Below are 18,359 nucleotides of genomic sequence, written 5' to 3'. Positions count from 1 at the left end.
ACATTGTACTGTGTTGTGTAATTGTTGGAGGGTGTTGTTACATTGTACTGTGTTGTGTAATTGTTGGAGGGTGTTGTTACATTGTACTGTGTTGTGTAATTGTTGGGGGGTGTTGTTACATTGTACTGTGTTGTGTAATTGTTGGAGGGTGTTGTTACATTGTACTGTGTTGTGTAATTGTTGGGGGGTGTTGTTACATTGTACTGTGTTGTGTAATTGTTGGGGGGTGTTGTTACATTGTACTTTGTTGTGTTGTTGCTGGCAGATGTAGTTACATTATACACTACCGTGGGATTGGGAGTTGTAAATGTGCTAACTGTTGTGTTACTTGTTGTAGTTGTACCATTGTGTATGTTCCTGATGTTTGCTGTAGATACATTGTACTGTGTTGTGTAATTGTTAAAGTGTGTGGTGTAGTTCTTTGTGGCTGTAGTTACATTGTTCGCCATTGTGTAATTTGGGGAAGATGTAGATGTGCTTATTGTTGCATTACTTGTTGTACTGGTACGATTGTTGTTGTCTGATGTCATTGCATTGTAGTCTGTTGTGTAATTGTTGGAGGGTGTTGTTACATTGTACTCTGTTGTGTTGTTTCTGGCAGATGTAGTTACATTATACACTACTGTGGGATTGGGAGTTGTAAATGTGCTAACTGTTGTGTTACTTGTAGTTGTACCACTTTGTAGGTTCCTGATGTTTGTTGTAGATACATTGTACTGTGTTGTGTAATTGTTAAAGTGTGTGGTGTCGTTCTTTGTGGTTGTAGTTACATTGTTCGCCACTGTGTATTTTGGGGAAGATGTAGATGTTTTTATTGTTGCATTACTTGTTGTATTGGTACGATTGTTGTTGTCTGCTGTCATTGCATTGTAGTCTTTTGTGTAATTGTTGGAGGGTGTTGTTACATTGTACTGTGTTCTGTAATTGTTGGAGGGTGTTGTTACATTGTACTGTGTTGTGTAATTGTTGGAGGGTGTTGTTACATTGTACTCTCTTGTGTTGTTGCTGGCAGATGTAGTTACATTATACACTACTGTGGGATTGGGAGTTGTAAATGTGCTAACTGTTGTGTTACTTGTAGTTGTACCATTGTGTATGTTCCTGATGTTTGTTGTAGATCCATTGTACTGTGTTGTGTAATTGTTAAAGTGTGTGGTGTAGTTCTTTGTGGTTGTAGTTACATTGTTCGCCATTGTGTAATTTGGAGAAGATGTAGATGTGCTTATTGTTGCATTACTTGTTGCACTGGTACGATTGTCGTTGTCTGCTGTCATTGCATTGTAGTCTGTTGTGTAATTGTTGGAGGGTGTTGTTACATTGTACTCTGTTGTTTTGTTGCTGGCAGATGTAGTTACATTATACACTACTGTGGGATTGGGAGTTGTAAATGTGCTAATTGTTGTGTTACTTGTTGTAGTTGTACCATTTTGTTGGCTCCCATTGTTGTCCACTGTAGTTATGTTGTCCACTGTCGTGTAATTCTTTATGGCTGTAGTTACATTGTTCACTGTTGTGTAATTAGGAGAAGAAGTAAATGTGCTCATTGTTGTGTTCGTTGCTGTAACTGTACTGTTGTGTTGTTTTACGTAGCTGGTGGTTGTAGTTACATTGTAGCCTGCTGTGTAAACTGTTGTGTTACTTGTTGTATTTGTACCTTTTTGTGGGTTCCTGTCTGCTGTAGATACATTGTACTGTGTTGTGTAATTGTTAGAGGCTGTTGTTACATTATACACTGTTGTGTAATTGTTGGAGTCTGTGGTGTGTTTCTTTGTCGCTGTAGTTACATTGTAATTGGGAGAAGGTGTAAATGTGCTAAATGTTGTAATGCTACCATTGTTGTAGTCTGTTGTGTAATTGTTAGAGGCTGTTGTTCCACTGTACACTACTGCGTGATTGGGAGAAGTTGTCGATGTGATAATTGTTGCATTGTCGGTTGAAGTTGTACCATTTTGTTGGTCCACCGTAGTTTTGTTGAACTCTGTTGTGTCATGTTTAGAGGCTGTTGTGTAATTCCTGGTGGTTGTAGTTATTGTGTAATTGGGAGAAGATGTAAACGTACTTATTGTTGTGTTGGTCGTAACTGTACTGTTGTGTTGTTTTACATTGATTGTAGTTACATTGTAGTCTGCTGTGTGATTGGGAGAAGCTGTAAATGTGTCAACTGTTGTGTTACTTGATGTGGTTGTACCATTATGTAGGTTCCAGTTGTTATGTGCTGTAGTTACATTATATGCTTTTGTGAGTTTGTTAGAGGCTGTTGTGTTATTCTTGGTGGTTGTAGTTACATTGTTCACCAATGTAGGAGAAGGTGTAAATGTGCCAATTGTTGAATTACTTGTTGTAGTTGATGTTTCATTTGGAGACAGCCTTAATGTCCTGGCTGTAGTTTCATTGTACACTGTTATATGATTGGGAGACAGTGTAGTTGTGTTAAGTGTTGAATCAATAAGAGCAGTTGTCGTGATTTGTAATGTTGAATTGACAGAGGATGATGTCGTATTTTGTGAGCTGGTTTGGAAGACAGGTTCCCGTGTTGAGGATTGTGTACTGGTAATTCCTGCAAGTGGAGTGGTCATGTTAGGCTGAACTGTACTGCGTGATGCATTTGTCTTTCCAGCTTCTGTGTTCGTGTGTTCAGTAGCGGTGGTCACAGGAGTTGCAGTGATGCTGGTCTTGGTCAGAGTGGAAGGCTGTGTTGTAGTTTGCCGGGTTGTGTGAGCGCAGCTTTCATCCAGAAGTACAGCACGTACCTCATTTTCCTCACTAAAAAAAGGAGTCATAGCAAAACGTATATATTTTCACTTTATATTAAGTAAACATTATTAACTGGTAAGGAATCTGCCTACCAACACCTCTAAACCTCACAAATAATGTCTTATGTGCATACAATCCCTCACACATCTATAAAGTCGACTATAAGGATCAGAGACATCCTTGGTTTCACTCATGCTCAAAACAAACAACATGAATGGCTGTAAAAAACTTCACATTGTCAGTTTTCCAAAGCCAACGCCATAGAAATGTTTTATACATTTACCATTCAAGCAGGTCAGGCTGGCACACGTCAGAGGTCAGCAGGTCACTGTCAACCCAGGTCAGATTGGACTTCAACAGAGTATCAACAGACAAATCAGGAGGACCACAAATCACTGTGAACACAGACCACAGTCAACAACAACACACTTGCACAATAGCTATTTATATGTAAGAAAGGCTTCATAACAGGGGAAAAACTGCAGACTAACTCATGCGTGTGAGTGGCCTGTCGTTCGTTATGTCAGCGTTGCTGTCAATGAGTTCTTGCAGAGATTCATTCAGGGAACAAATATTGACAGATCCAGACATCTCCAGGATCACCATGCAGCTGAACAACCTAGAGATCAGCAGCAAAGGGGTTAAAAAAACACAACTAACTGTATTTATCATCAAATGCATCATCAACAATAATGCACTTCTGGCATTTGGCATGCTTTGATTTTCTTCAACAGTGTGCCAAATTTCTGTCATATGTACTGGTACTTCCTTCCCAGAAATTTTAAGGGAACTCATTAAAATATGTTTTGAGTATGGTTAAAGCACTTTTTATATACACATAATAGACGACAGGAAGACTTATCTCTACCTCTGCTGTGTGCCATGGCATTCCAGATGAACTTTCTGGGCAAAGAAAATAATTTATGAAGCATGATTAACAACTCTAGATGAATATGCGTAGATCAATGAGACACTGAGGCTTTGGGTTAGTACCAAATTTATATTATTTACCTCATAACTGTCTTGGCAGTTTGACCTGGAAACAATTAATTGTCAACAGGTGAGAATTATCACCATCAAAATCCATTTATATTCACGAGAACTGTTTGTAACTTCCAACATTTTATTCTGCAACAGGATGAACGCTTAACAGATTCACTAATAACACTTTTGACTTCCATTGAAGCTAAAACACAGAGAGCGTTCAATGAAACATAGTACAATTAGAAGCTGATAATAAGCTTTAATATGAGTCAACATGAGTGAAAAAGTGGAAAGAGACTTACGTTGTGCCACACGACTGAGCTAACCGAGGTCGTGACAGCTGTCAAATGAGGTTAAAAAGTCAGTACATAGCATATATACACAATAGGACGCATTGTTCAACCACACTGTGCTGTACATACCAAGCTTTTTAGGAGGTCGACATTGACAGCATCACTGGTGATGTTGATTCTTGTAGCAAAAAAGTGTCCTGAAGAGAAGAAGGGGGCAGTTTAAACACAGACCTTCTGAGACAATTCTGGTTTTAGTTCAAGGAATAGTTCAGTATTTTGGGAAATAAGTTTCTTGCAGGGAGTTAGATGAGATTAAAACCATTACTTATGTCTGTCCGTTTAATATGAAAATAATGTGAGCTTAGCATAAAGACTGGAAGCAGCTAGTGGTGTCAAAACAACAAGTTGTGCTTGGCAATCTATGTAACTATTTCTTGGCCACGCCCCAGGAAGTCAATGTGCATACATATAAGATATATATATATATACATACAATATATAACAGTTTCAGAGGTGTTGTTAGGTGCTGTCAGTTCTTCAGGCTAACACAAAGCTGGCTCCAGCTTTATATTTACCATACAGACATGAGTTCTTCTCATTTAACTCTCCGAAAGAAAGCCAACAAATATATGTCCCAAAATATTAAACTGTTTCTTTAAAGTTGAGATAATGTCCAATACCATACCAAAGTATAAACTTCATATTTAGCAGCTGTGTGTGGATGAATATATGAGCACATACACAGATATTTTTGGCTTGTATGCAGTCAAACAGGAAAACAATATTCTGGTTCTTTTCTTACTTTGGGATTCACAGAAAGCGGTGCAGTCACAAAAGTGTGGCCCACTCCCTGAGGAACAGACAGACGTGGTTACGGCAGCAGAAGAGGAAGTGCATTTTGGTGAATATAACAATAGGCGTCTGTTTTTGATCACTCACTGCTGCAGGATTTTGACACAGGCTGTGGATCTGGGTTGGAGTCTGGCTCGATGAGGGAACTAGTGGATGAACATTGATAAGATACAGAGAGTGCAGATGTATAGATAGAGAAAGACTCACAAGTGTTGCTCACCATGTGACCGTGGAGGCTTGGTTTGCCTGACAGATATCCTCCAGGGAAGACGTGGATGCACACCTCACGAAGCCGCCACTTGAGGGCGCTGTGTCCTCACAATGATATCGACCTGGTGGGAACAAAATCAACATGAGCAAGCTTGTTATACTCTGCGTGTGCTGTTTAGGGGATCTTGAGGATATTTCTGGAAAGTGAGGCCATTCTGAGGGTTAATACGCGGTCCTCGGGTTAAAAGTAGGTTACCGCTAAACTATAAGGGTCCCCGCATGTGTAGGAATACATGTTTGTGTGTTTTTTTGTGTTCTTGTACTTCAATCTTTTGAGGGACGGTTTCTTTACACCTTGACAGGGAGGATATAATTTAGATTTATATATTTAGAAGGCATGGATGCATACACACACACGCACACATACACACAGAAATATGTAGAGAAGTAAAATGAGGGTGCGTGCGAGTATCCCCGCTGGTCTTTTGCATGTTTACACAGTTCTGTATAAGTAAGCTTTCAAACATGGGTGTATTTTGCATGTTTGGGAAAGATTGCATGTGGCAGTGACACGACATCAAATGTAAATAAATATTAAAACAAGGTTTCTTTACATGACCAGTTTTCATAAATGGAGCATCAGGGAAATATGTTTTGTCTGGAAATGTCTAATTTGGTCTATAAACATCGCGTGTTTTTGTGTATGTGTGAACATCATGAGGTGTGCACATGCTCACCGACTCTCTCCACCTCTCTTGTGATGTTCACTTCTATTTGTTCGCCTCCGACGATCTGCAGTGCAGAGACTCCTTCCCGCTGCACCTCACACGCCGAGACAGCCACGCTGCGCTGCAACAGCACATCGCAGGTTGTTGTGCTGCAAACAAAGTCATGGCGACACCGTGAGGAGGTACAGCATGAAAAAGATGCACGGAAACAACACCCTGCCGATGCGCTGTTACCTTATTTGACTTTTTGCCACGCAGTTCACCTCGACCGCCTTCAGAGAAGAGAGAGAGGAAAGTCGCAGTCACCTGCCTGCCTCATGGGGGACGTTTTATTGTGAAAAGTGAAAGGGTGTGTGTTTCTGGGACAGACTGACCAGACAGAAATCCATTTTGTCACTTGCTGTGTCACTGATGTTACCGGAGCAACCGAACGCATCTGACACCTGAGTGACGGATGGAGAGACAGAGGCAGACAGATGCTGATGCTGTGCAGGAAGTGCAGGGGAGCTGAACACATACAGTCTAAATGTTAGGACGGTGACAGATGCTTTGCTGCGTTTGCCACGTGCTCCATCACTTTGGATTTGAGTTGAAACAATGACTGAGATGTTTAGGTCCACATCAGATGAACTTTGTAGACCTTTTCATACGCGGTTCCCTAATTTTAGATTTATATGAGTATAATATCTTTAGTTATTCGTCCGCCCTTCATCTCTTCCCTTCCCTTTGTTATGATATTGTCGGATATCTTATGTGTCTTTCCCTGTGATGCCTAGAGGTGTTCAGCATATGAACAAATCAAACTTTAAAACCAAATCTTTCAGCTAAACTCAGCATGAATCATCTACTTTTGCACTGCAGCTTCTCTTACCACTCCTCTTACCTCCTTATGAATAAATATAAGTCATGATCGGCTCAGGTACAGTACACAAAGTTTCGTGTTTAGCGGCAACAGACTAAAGCAACGTCAGAATCTTACGAGCAGTCAGCAGTGGCAAAAGTAAGATAAGTAAAAGATACTTAAAAAAGTAAAAGTACTGATTCAACTTCTTTACTCAAGTAAAAGTATGAACTCTGAAAAACTTAAACTGTAAAAGTAAAAAGTACTCTTGGTACTTTGCGTGCACTGATGCAAAGAGTAACAAAGTATTTGTACTTTACTACTACACTTCACATGCCACTTTGTACTTGTACTCGACCGCAGTTCAGAGTGAAATATAGTACTTTTCAACCCACTACAATTAGTTTACAACTTTACTTTACTTTACAAATTAGTATAAAGATCACTGTAATAATAATATTAGTAGCAATAACAATATTTTTACTTCAATATGAGTACATTTTCCAGATTTCCTGAGTATTTTTTATCATGTAGTATTACTTAATCCTTAAGTAAAGATCTTAAAAACTTCCTACTCCACCAACAACCTCAAATCCGTTGTTTCATTGCAAAGTTAAAGTGCTGAAGTACAGAGTAACCTGTCACTGTCCAGCTTCTTAGTGTGTGAACCGAATGTAAATATACACATACTGTACATACACATGCGTGCACACACCGTGAGAATGGATATGATTAACAGAAGCTGAGGGGAACATTGCTGACACATTGCCCAGATTTCTAACGGTGATGGTTGACAGTTCAAGGCAAAATTCATTTCAGGTGCGTCACAGCGTCGGAATGTGCTGATCCTTCAGACTAATCCTCGTTTGTGACAGTCTGACTTGTAAATTAAAGGTAGGACGTGGTTTGTTCTCACCAAGTTTTGGACGTCTTGTTCATTCTTATCTCCTTCTTTGACTTCCACATGTATGGACATCCAAAAGTAAGCGTCTGCAGTACAATAAAAAAAATTAAAAGAAGAAGTTGTGAGTTCAGAAATTCGACTAAATCAAACACTGACGTGACAAAAGAGGAATATTTCCTACTTTTCTGGGAACAGAATTGTTTGATGTCACAATTTATTAATTGTGGCCCTGAGAAAAAAAGAAGAAGAACAGTATCACATCGCTGTACAGACGCTCCTGCACAAATGAATGTTGTAAACATTTATGAAAGTGTACAGGCAAACTTTTTAGGACATTTTGGGTTCCCTCACTTTATCATTTTGATTGTAAGAGATAATAAATCAAGTTAAATTAAACATTTAAACTCATTTACTACTTATAATGTTATCTTACCAGAGGAAAATGATGCACAAAACTATAAATAATAGACCAAAACTTTAAATTTGCATACACAAACATGAAAACTGAGCCCGGAAAGGGCTTTAGTTGGATTTAGTTGAGGCGAGACAAAAGTCTGACATGGAACAGACAACATAACTTTACTTTGCATACACATCTGCATCTATCTCTGCTATCATCTATGAATTATGTAAAATATTGCATGAGCCTTGTGAGATAAAATCTATGAATACAGAGGAAAAAGATGAAAGCATGTTTATTCACTGGATTAACAGAAGATGCACTTTAGCGGGGTATGTATGATTGATATGAAATTACCTATATGGACATAGCCCTAAATTTCTCCCAAAGCTACATGACATACAGGTTCTAAGAAGGGTTTTAGCATATAGTGTGTTCACAAAATAAAGTATACTCAAAGCAGACAGCATGCATAAGAAATACGGTCTGTTTTTAAGTGTACTGTTGTTAATGCTCGAGAAACAGTCCCAAAAAACTAAGTGACACTTCAGTTCAGTGACAGCTGCCTCATCACTCACCTGTGACCTGTGACGTCTGGTTGCTCACGTGAGTGACAACTATGACGGGACTTGAGGTAGTTTTAGTCGAAGGCACTTGTGGTAAAAAAGAAAAAAGAAAGAACGATATGAATAAGGATGTGAAGTAATAATCAGGAGGAAGTATTGAAAGTGATGCTTACCAGGTGGGGTCATGAACGCCCGTGGGCCTGCAATTGCAGCTGCTGAAACGGTAAACGGCATTTAAGAATGTTGTGTAATTTCAAATCTGTCTACCCTTTTCCCTGCTCAAAAATCATTTTATTAGCAGCTTTACGGTAAAAACAGCCAACCTTTTCCCCCCCTAACTCTTAATTTTGGCTACAACTTTCTTGAAAATAAAATCTGGATGAGATATAAACACATTTCACAGTCTTGCATGCAAGTCACATGAATACACACCATTTATTCTTCGAGCCATACGTCTCAACCGTCTGTGGGCTACAAGACACATGACAACATGCAGCATTCAACATCCAACATGCTCTAAAAACATGCACAACTAGAAGAGTGTTAGAGGTGATAGTTATTAAGAGGTGCATGCACTATTATTGCATCAAACCCAAGAGGAGTTATTGCAGGAAATAATCGGTTTGGTGTCTACAAAAAAGAAAAATGTAACGTTAGAAGAGTAGTGAAGGACTATTTGTGTTACGTTTTTAGTCTTTTACATTCATAAATCATGAATTCTGTTTGCATTCTCTTAGAAATGCAATTAATAAAGTTATTCATGCACAAAATCCCAGCTTCTCCAAATTAAGACGTCTACAATTAGAATCGATTAGATAACAGACGAACATGTATATCTGTCCTACCACACAGGAGGTTGGGGTCTCTCTGTCTGGCCCTCGGACTTGTCAGGCCCCAGTACTGAGCACTCCAGCCGATCACGGTGCCGTCCTCGCAGACGCCGTGGTGGTCCAGATCATTCCACATGCGGAACATGTACAGCTCCACTTCTCCGAGCGAGGCTCCCGGGGGTCGGTCTCTGGGTCGGCAGCCCAGCCACAGGGAGCCTGAGGGGGAGATGGCCTGAGCGATGACCGTCCTCGCTGCTACCATTTTCCCATCAACCTTAAACGTTTAAACAAATAAAGACCGTTTATCTCGTTGGGGGATTCATTTAAGGGAAACATGTTACACTCGGATCAGTCATAGAGGTTTTAAATCAACCTTGAGTTATGCATGTGAAATTAGTTTTTGTACCAGGCTGTAAACATGTTTATTTCTGCTGTGAAGTTTTGAACATGGGGACTTATGGAGACTCTTTCTGTAGCCAGCCTCAAGTGGACGTTTGAGGAACTGCATTTTTTTGCCCCTTTTACATTACCTTCATTTTTCAGCCACAAAGGTCCTGGCTTGGTTGTAAACAGTTTATAGGTCTACTCATAGATTCAGTTATGTGCTGCCTTTCCTGACAGACAATTTGACTAAAGTGCTGATTTACTAGTTTCTTTACAACCTGTCTGCGTTTCTTGCCCTCTTAGGTTTTACAACGATGTCGCCAAGTTCCCAGATATCAGTAATATTTATAGAAACGATGGCTTAAACTACAATAAGTTACAGGCATCCTGACTATTCTGACTCACTAAGAAAAATGAGGAAACAGGTTTTTATCAGAGCAGTATCTTTGTTCACTGTAACGTACTCTGCTGTGTCAACCCAAAGGTCAACTTAACTACGCATTCTTCGGCGTACTTGTCTAAACTGTTTGTTTAATAGTGTCATTGTCTAGCCTCACCCACAGTGTGTGCTATTTTTAAGATAAACCTACCGAGTTGTGTAACCAAGAATCTATTTTTGCACAAACAATTTAGCATTGTTCTGTCGAGACCTTGTGGTGTACTTTACTGGGGACTTTCTCCAGTGAGTTACTTTTGATACGTTATGTACATTTTGCCAATAACACGTAGATATATAGAATAACCCCAGATTATTAATGTCTGCCTGGAAACATATTGTTACCTCCAGGCTAAAGGAGTTGCGCGGTACGTCCCTCCTCAGACACACCCGATGCCACACCGTTGGGGACAGCTCAACAGGAAATCGGTGTCGGACCCTAAGCAGCCACCCATAAACCGCTTTATCGTCTCCCTCCAGACCCAGCTCAGGTCTTGGTGCGTGGACCGAGCTGTAAGAGAAAGCCACCCAGGATCCGGGGACGGTCACACGGATGTCAACACACACGGTCATCTGAAAGAGCAGTGGCATGGACGTCCTGTCCTGCAGGGTCCAGTGGTCCTCGCAGCCATGTAGCACTGCCTTAGTGTCTCCAAGGAAATAGCCAAGAGCTGGAATGGATTAAAAAAAAAATACAGAATACATGTTTAATTGCACCAAAGAGCTGGAGTGGATAGTAACAACTTGCTAGCAAATCATAAAAGCACAACCAACCCACTGATAATGATTCATTTGACTAAACCAGTTTACCACTAATGCAAAACTTTCTGCCAAAGCTTGCCAGAAAGGCTTTCATCCACCCCAACTTCCCTATGCTGACTTTTCTGTCATAGCCAAGCGGCAACCTGTGTTGCTGTGAAATGAATCACTGTAAAAAACAACAACTTCACAACAGAAATAAACATGTTAACAGCTTGGTACGGGATCATTTCCCTGCACTGCGGCTGATTTTTTTAATAGATTCTTTGATTACCAGGTTGGTGCCATTACAGGTGGCTTGTTTGAGTAGCCAGGCTTCATTAAGCTCACCTCAGCTCCATGTTGAGTTCCTGAAGGCTTTCTGACGTGCTTAATTGAACCATTTCGCCAAATCTAATAATTGTGAATTGTTTCTTATCGACATAGGATTACATGTTGGGTTGGCACTTGTTAGTGTTATCCTGTGTGCACAAGATAAGAGGCTTCAGGAGCTTGTTGGCACAAAATAAACATCACCCATCCACCCTCTTTGTCTTTATGTGTAAATCGTTAATTACCTTTGGGTGGAGTGGCTGCCAACAGCAAAAGCCAGATGATTAGAAGGAGATGATACGTCCATCGCCACTGTCCTTCAAAGCAAAGGCCATACATCCTCCTGAAAACATAATGTGACATGAAATATTTGCCATTTAATCAACTTCCTCTTCTCATTCTCTATTCTCTTCCTCTGTTTTTCTGTATTCCGTGCAGTTACGTGCTGGTTTTGTTTAAGGTGTGTGTAGGATCACAGCATATCACTGTTTCAGTGGTGGGATTAATGAGTAATTCTCCTTTTCAGACGGTAAATTGAAACGATCTAATATTATCTGAGGCTTTGTCCACACGGACGGATTGACTGCAGGGCAGGGGTGGGCAGCAGATTGGGTTACATGTCATGGCTTTCACACCTTCATAAATTACAGCCTATTGTTGCATGTGTCTTGTGCCTATATAATTTTGATAATACAATATCCCTGCAAAATATCACAATATCAATATCTGTTTTTGTGTGATGGACTTTAAAACTTTGTTTTAATACAAAGTACATCTGGGTGTGGTGGTGAACTCATTTAGCCTCTCTTTGGTTCCACAGGACAAGGTGTTAAAAGTGATTTAAAAGATTTCAAATGTTCAACATGAACTAAATAAACAAACTATGCTGCTCGCCATGTGAAACAATATCCCACTCATGTTTTTAATTTCTCCACTGGTAGAGTCCCACAAAACAAATTGGAAACGTTCCTTTGGAGCAATTGGAAGAGAGAAGAGGGTTGATATAATCAACACTTGATCTGAGGCTGGAGAATTCAACTGTGGTGTGCCACAGGGAAGTATCCTAGGTCTTTTGCTCTTTCTGTTATAAATTACTGACATTAATATGTGTTTGCAAAAGTAATCTTCCTCGATTTGGACCTCAGAGCTCAGTATTAGTCAGAAACGCTGCGATCCTTCAGAACGTTTGTTGGATAGTTGAGCTGTGAGTCAGAATGGAAAGATTAGGAGTGGACAAAGTGTTATTATTTTGGACGAGGAAACCCTGAAAATGTTCAGAATAAATGACTCATTGGAGTTGGTTATTGAACTTAAGCTTCTTATCTCACACTAACTTTCTTGAAAAACTGAAAACAAAAACAAAGTAAAGTCATGAAAAAGTCAAAGATGAGACGATTTACATGGTCCGGTGATAATAGTTGTTGTAGGTAACTCAGCTTACTGGAGCGGTCCTCATAATAGTCAGTTTCAACATAGTGTTTGATGGTTTTTTAAATTTTCAGGATTAACTCACCTTCATGTCTTAAAGTAACAATGGGCTGTCATCTCTCTTTACCTACAGTAGTTGAGCAGTTCTTGCCATAATATGGATTACTACACTCATCGAATCTCACACTACTTCTGAAGTACAGCACAACCAACAAAACTCATAATTAATTTATTCACATAACAAGGCACACCTGTTAATTGAAGCATTCCAGGTGAGTAGCTCATGAAGCTGATGGAGAGAATACCAAAAGTGTACAAACTGGTCATCAAAGCAAGAAGAGGGTACTCTAAAGACTTTAAAATATGAAACACACTTCGCTTTGTTTACATTTATAATTCCATATGTTATTTCATTGTTTTTATGCCGTCAGGGTTAATCCACAATGTAGAAAGTAAGCGTGCAAACACTTTTAATGGTATTGTCTCAAACTCTACTTGTTTTGTTGCTGTATTTTGTACTTTATGTATTATATTTTTCTGAATATATTACTCGTGTACTTGTGTATTTTTGATATCTAACACAGTTATTTGCAATTAAACATGATATTTAAATAAAATCGCCTTTCCTTGATGAAAACATGGGGGAATAATGACTCTTAGATCGATACAACACAAAACAGTCATTCATTGTATTTTTCTTTTTTGAATAAGCAGCTATATCTCTGGTGTAGCTGCAGTATTTTCTCTTATACCGGGGCTTCAGATATATAATAAATAAATAAATAAGACCTAACAGTACTTAAAGATATTTTTTGGGCCTTTTTAAGCTTTATTTTTGATAAAGACAGGAATGTGGGGAGAGAGAGATGAGGAATGATGCAGCAAAATGCCACCGATCGGATTCGAATACGTCAAACATACTGTTCTTTTAGTGCTATTTTTAACCTGCACATGTATTAATAACAACATATGAGACGTACATACGTTCATGGATGCAAATGTTGATGTATTATGTCTCCATAATATGCTAATAGGAGGAGGACTGTGTGCTATGTTGATCTAAGGGGTTTGTCAGCTGAAGTATGCTGTACTAATGTAATTAGGATACAATCTGATTACTGTTATGTGTATCTGCACATAACAATAATAATGTTGGTCCACATCATTCGTCACTTTGCCGCAGCGTCACTTAAACACTACAACTCAACGACTTTAATGCAACATGAAGCCGATGAAGGAGATTGAAGCTTTTAGCTGGAATAAATATTTTACTCTGAGAAACTAGTAACCCATTAATGTCCATAAACAAATATATTTATCATGTCGAGGAAAAGCCACACAGAGTTTTTGTCCGTTTGATGTGGAAACTGTCGGGACAAATTGAAAATGTTTGATTTTCACATATTTATCAGGTTTTAATTTTAGGAAAAGCACGAAAATGAGTGTAGCATTCAGTCTGATTTAAACTGAATCAAATCATGAATTATTATTTAATTAAATAAGTGATACCAACCTTTTAATACAACTTATTGTACTCCTTGAAATGTATCCATTTCTGTTCATATATTTAGTCATTAGCCACACAGAATTACTAATTTCATGCCAAAAGAATAATATAGGGCTGCACGATTTTAATTTTTCTTTATGAATCTATATTGTAATCATCCAGAACAGGTGTGTATAAAAAAGTCTGACTACTTGAAATTCCTGATTTATTGTTTTGTTGGTGTTTTCTTGCAAACTAAAAATAAAAAATAAAAGTATGTAGAAGAAAAATAGGCTCAATATTTCAATACTAATAATAATAATACAAATTCCAAAGTGTACATTAATCGGTGAAGTGTTAATTTAATGCCTAATCTCTGGTTGATGTATAACAATTTATAAATTAGGAAAACTGGGATCTGTATGTATCTGTGTACATATACATGTATTGTGTGTCGCCTCAGAAAAAGAAACAATAACTGTCGACACCTCAAGGCTACACACGAGACATCCTAACCTCGAGTTCCCACAGTGTGACTCTGTCGCTCCTGATCCTCTATTGTCAGGGCCACATTTGACTTATTCAGAACATCTTAGAGACAAAAAATGTAAACGATCACCAAGTTAGCAGATCATTTCAACGGCCTGAGTTGAAAGGAATCTTGAAATCGCTTACCTGATGCTTTGCAAAAGCACCTGCAGAGTCTATGGGTTTAAGTGTGTTTGAGTATGTTCCTACGGAGGAGGACTCGTCCTCTTCACTCTGATCACACACTGCACGTGTCCCTCCATCATCCCCATTGTCGTTCATCCATAAGTCATAAGTCCAAAGCTGCCACAGTAGAAATATCTCTCGAGTCTCAGTGTTTAATCTGTCTGGTGTTGTTTGTCCTCAGCTCCTCCACTATTCACCTGCCTCTTTCACAACAGCATCGTCTCGTCTGTGGGGGTCAGGCGCCTGGAGTCTGTGCGTGAGCGTGTCGAGGTGTGTTCAGGAAATCAGGAATTCTGTAATGCAACACGAGGACTGCCTGCAAGAGACAGTACACCAAAAAAATGACACACCCCCACAGGGGAGAGTCAGGAGGAGGGAAGAGAGGAATCATAAAGACAATAAACAATCATGAACCGTGGTGTGTGTGTGTGTGTGTGAGGATCTATGCTCTGATCTATCTGTTGTATTTCTGTGTTTTTTATCTCAGTGTGACTGGAGGGCAGCAGCTGGTATTACAGGATGCAGGACCAGACAGTTCCTGGACAGAGTATTAGCCTTTATGCGGTGTGTGTATTTGTGTGTGTGTGTGTGTGTGCACAGGTTATAGAGTGTGTGTGTGTGTCTACAGACAAGTATGCGAGAAGCAGCAAATTTTGAAAACAGGAAAAAAATTACACGGTAGGCTCAAGTATGAAATGTTGGATTCAGGCTGACAAACCGGTCAAACATCTTTCCTCTCACACACACACACACACACACACACACACACACACACACCGCGTGGCTCTGTGAATATGAGGTATGGCATCTGACGTCAGATGTGAAATTAATCCAAACAAGACTCGAGCAGCCTCGGGGCAACACGGCTCCTCAAATCTCAGAGTGTCTGCACTAGTCTGTACTGTCTGTCTGTCTGTGTGTGTGTGTGTGTTCATGTGTGTGTGTGTGTCTGTGGAGGCTTCCCGATAATTAAGTAGTTGAGGCCGACCACAAGGGGGCAATAAAGACTGCAGCGAGTTTTCCACTGGAGATCAAGTGTCAGCCTTTGTTCATTTTTACTGAGGGATAACAAAAGTGTATCAGATCAGTGGAGCAAAGCGGGACTGCAGCACGTTATTGCTCTTCTTCAGTGACACAGCACTTTTGGGTAAGTTAGTTGTCTGCATGTGTGTGTGTGTGTGTGTGTGTGAGCACAGTTCAAACTCAAGTGAATAAAAATCCCAACAGCAACCTTTTCTCTCTTTTCTCTGCAGAGGAACAATAAATTATTACGGAATGAAAACTCATCACATCTTTGGAAAAAAATACTTTTTCTTTTTGTATTTCAGAAAGAACATCTGGGCTCTGCTGTGGATTATATTGTTGCGTTTCGAATGTGTGTGTGTGTGTTTGTGATGTTCAGGTGATTTTCTCTCCCTACCTGTCTCTAAAAGCAAGGAAGCAATTAGCAGTCTGATGCATAAAGGTCACACCTATAGATTAAGTTTCAGGGCAGAGTAACAGTGAAAACCAAAAATACCTGTTGAACCTTTACCCCCAAAACCTCACTGGTCACGTTGCAGCCACGCCGCCGTTTTGGTCCGTCCTCCACGCAACTTCAAACCCCACGAGACTGTTCAGAAGTAGATCGACTTTGTTTACTTGCTCAGATTTTGAGTTTTTTTTCCAAAAGTGAGACCCAAAAACCCCAACGATCCAGCTCTTGGGTACTACTTTCAGATTGTCCAGGAACTAGTGGAGCTGTTCAGTATTTCATCACATAAGTGCACCTGTTACATTGGGTTGTGTGTCAGATTTTGTTTTGCTAAGATGAAGAATAATCATGACATCCAACAATTAAGTTTAGTCTTGAAGGCTGACGGAGAGAAAGAAGAAAGACTGTGGAGAAAAGAAACTTACGTAAGTTGATGTTCAGTGAAGACGACGTGGTACTAAGCTGCTTTTATCATGAATTTGGCAATATCTTTTTATGGATGTCCATCTAAGTCTTTGGTCCACTCCTTGGATGGATTATCAATAAAACTGGTCCAGAGATTCGTGTTCCCCAGAGGATAAATCCTACTGACTTTGCTGATCATCTGACTTCCCTTAGCACCACAATGACGAGGACATTTTGGGTTTTTAGTGACTCAATAATGAAAAGATTGTTATGAACTCAAATCCATGTCGCCCTCAACATGAATTGAAGACATTGTTGATTGTGTGACTTCAGGTCGAAAAGGGGTCGAGTAGTCGGACACAGGATGGAGTATTTTGCAGTATTTTTTGTTTTGTTTTTTAAAAAGGGGTTTTATTTACCTTAAAAATGAGAATGGGCAAAGCAAAAGTGATTTTTAACAAATCCGGCCCTAAAAGACGTCAGCAAAATAAAACTGAGCCTCAGCAGAAGCAGGTGAATCATCACAGCAAAGACCAACCTGATCTCCCTACATGACAAACAGGGATGACTTATACACTGTCTGGCCCAACCACTTAAAAAAATGAGAGGTAGACAAAACACAACTGCAAGTTGCAAACAGAGAGGCAGCAACCAAGTCAAAAATACACAAAATAACTCTGAACTAAAGCTACAAAGTTCACAGCAAATGAAAATGGTCGCTCCCCAAACCTCCCCTTTCCTTGAAGGTATTTGGTATAGTCCAGGTCACAGGTGTAGGGACTGATCGCTGCATTACAGACTTCTTCTAGGCTGAAAACGGTTACACATCTACAGAGATTAGGAATATCACATCTCAGTGTAAAGGTGTTTGGTACGTAGTGGGGAGCCAGACTAATTAAACTAATATATGACTAGACACTGACGGGGACTAAAGCAGAGGGCTGTAAGGCAATCTAAAGGATGCCAGCTGCCATAAAACTCCAAAGAAGAAGACGACGACACATAATTTAAGGCCAGACATCCTTAGGATCGTGAACAGGTTGACTCAAAAGAAAGAAAATTATACTGATGCAATTTAAGGATGACAGAACTCAAGTGTTTACAACACAAATGAACTAAATATGAGTCTAAAATAATGAATGGTAATTAAACTTGAAAAGGTAAAGTGAGGGTGAGCCAGACACTGTTCAAACCTTTGGTTTCTGAGCAAACACCTGCAAAACCGAACACAACAAACCCATTGACCTCTTTACATGTGACTGAAAAGCTGCCAAATTCATGGTTAGCAACATCTAGGACCACACTGTGTGCATCAAACTTCAGCTTCCTACCATTGTCAAGAACCTTGACTCCATTTGTTTTCTTTCTCCACAATCTTTCCCAAACATAATATGTATTTATTGCACATCGCAGTACAGAATTTTGTCTCACATCAAACTCCCCAACCTCTAGATTTACCTACTGTACTTGTGAACCTAAACAGTGACGCAGCGGAAGCAGTTTGGATTGACATCACGATTGATTTGTCCCCAAGCGACCAAATGTGGGAGGCGTCCGTGCTTCCTAACGATCTTGGTGCATCCAGTTCTAACCCTTGTA

At 39.7% G+C, this 18,359-nt stretch overlaps 1 protein-coding gene across 1 annotated transcript; it reads right to left on the bottom strand.

The window, feature by feature from the left end:
• Positions 1-3,442: 3,442 nt before the first annotated feature.
• LOC113744525 (uncharacterized) lies at positions 3,443-14,884 on the bottom strand. Its single transcript, XM_027274483.1, has 18 exons — positions 14,843-14,884; positions 11,499-11,596; positions 10,528-10,853; positions 9,378-9,636; positions 8,706-8,744; positions 8,545-8,619; positions 7,748-7,795; positions 7,579-7,652; positions 6,196-6,264; positions 6,056-6,093; positions 5,831-5,970; positions 5,104-5,215; positions 4,971-5,029; positions 4,834-4,881; positions 4,161-4,228; positions 4,041-4,078; positions 3,766-3,790; positions 3,443-3,657 (listed from the first exon to the last, which is right to left on the bottom strand). The coding sequence occupies exons 2-18, from the start codon at positions 11,590-11,592 to the stop codon at positions 3,619-3,621; spliced, it is 1,551 nt and encodes a 516-aa protein (XP_027130284.1). The 5' UTR covers positions 11,593-11,596; positions 14,843-14,884; the 3' UTR covers positions 3,443-3,618.
• Positions 14,885-18,359: the final 3,475 nt, after the last annotated feature.

Source organism: Larimichthys crocea, chromosome XXIII (genome assembly GCF_000972845.2).
Source record: "Larimichthys crocea isolate SSNF chromosome XXIII, L_crocea_2.0, whole genome shotgun sequence".
NCBI lineage: Eukaryota > Metazoa > Chordata > Actinopteri > Sciaenidae > Larimichthys > Larimichthys crocea.
Note: the sequence above shows the minus strand (reverse complement) of the source record. Positions and strands in the feature narration are given on the sequence as shown.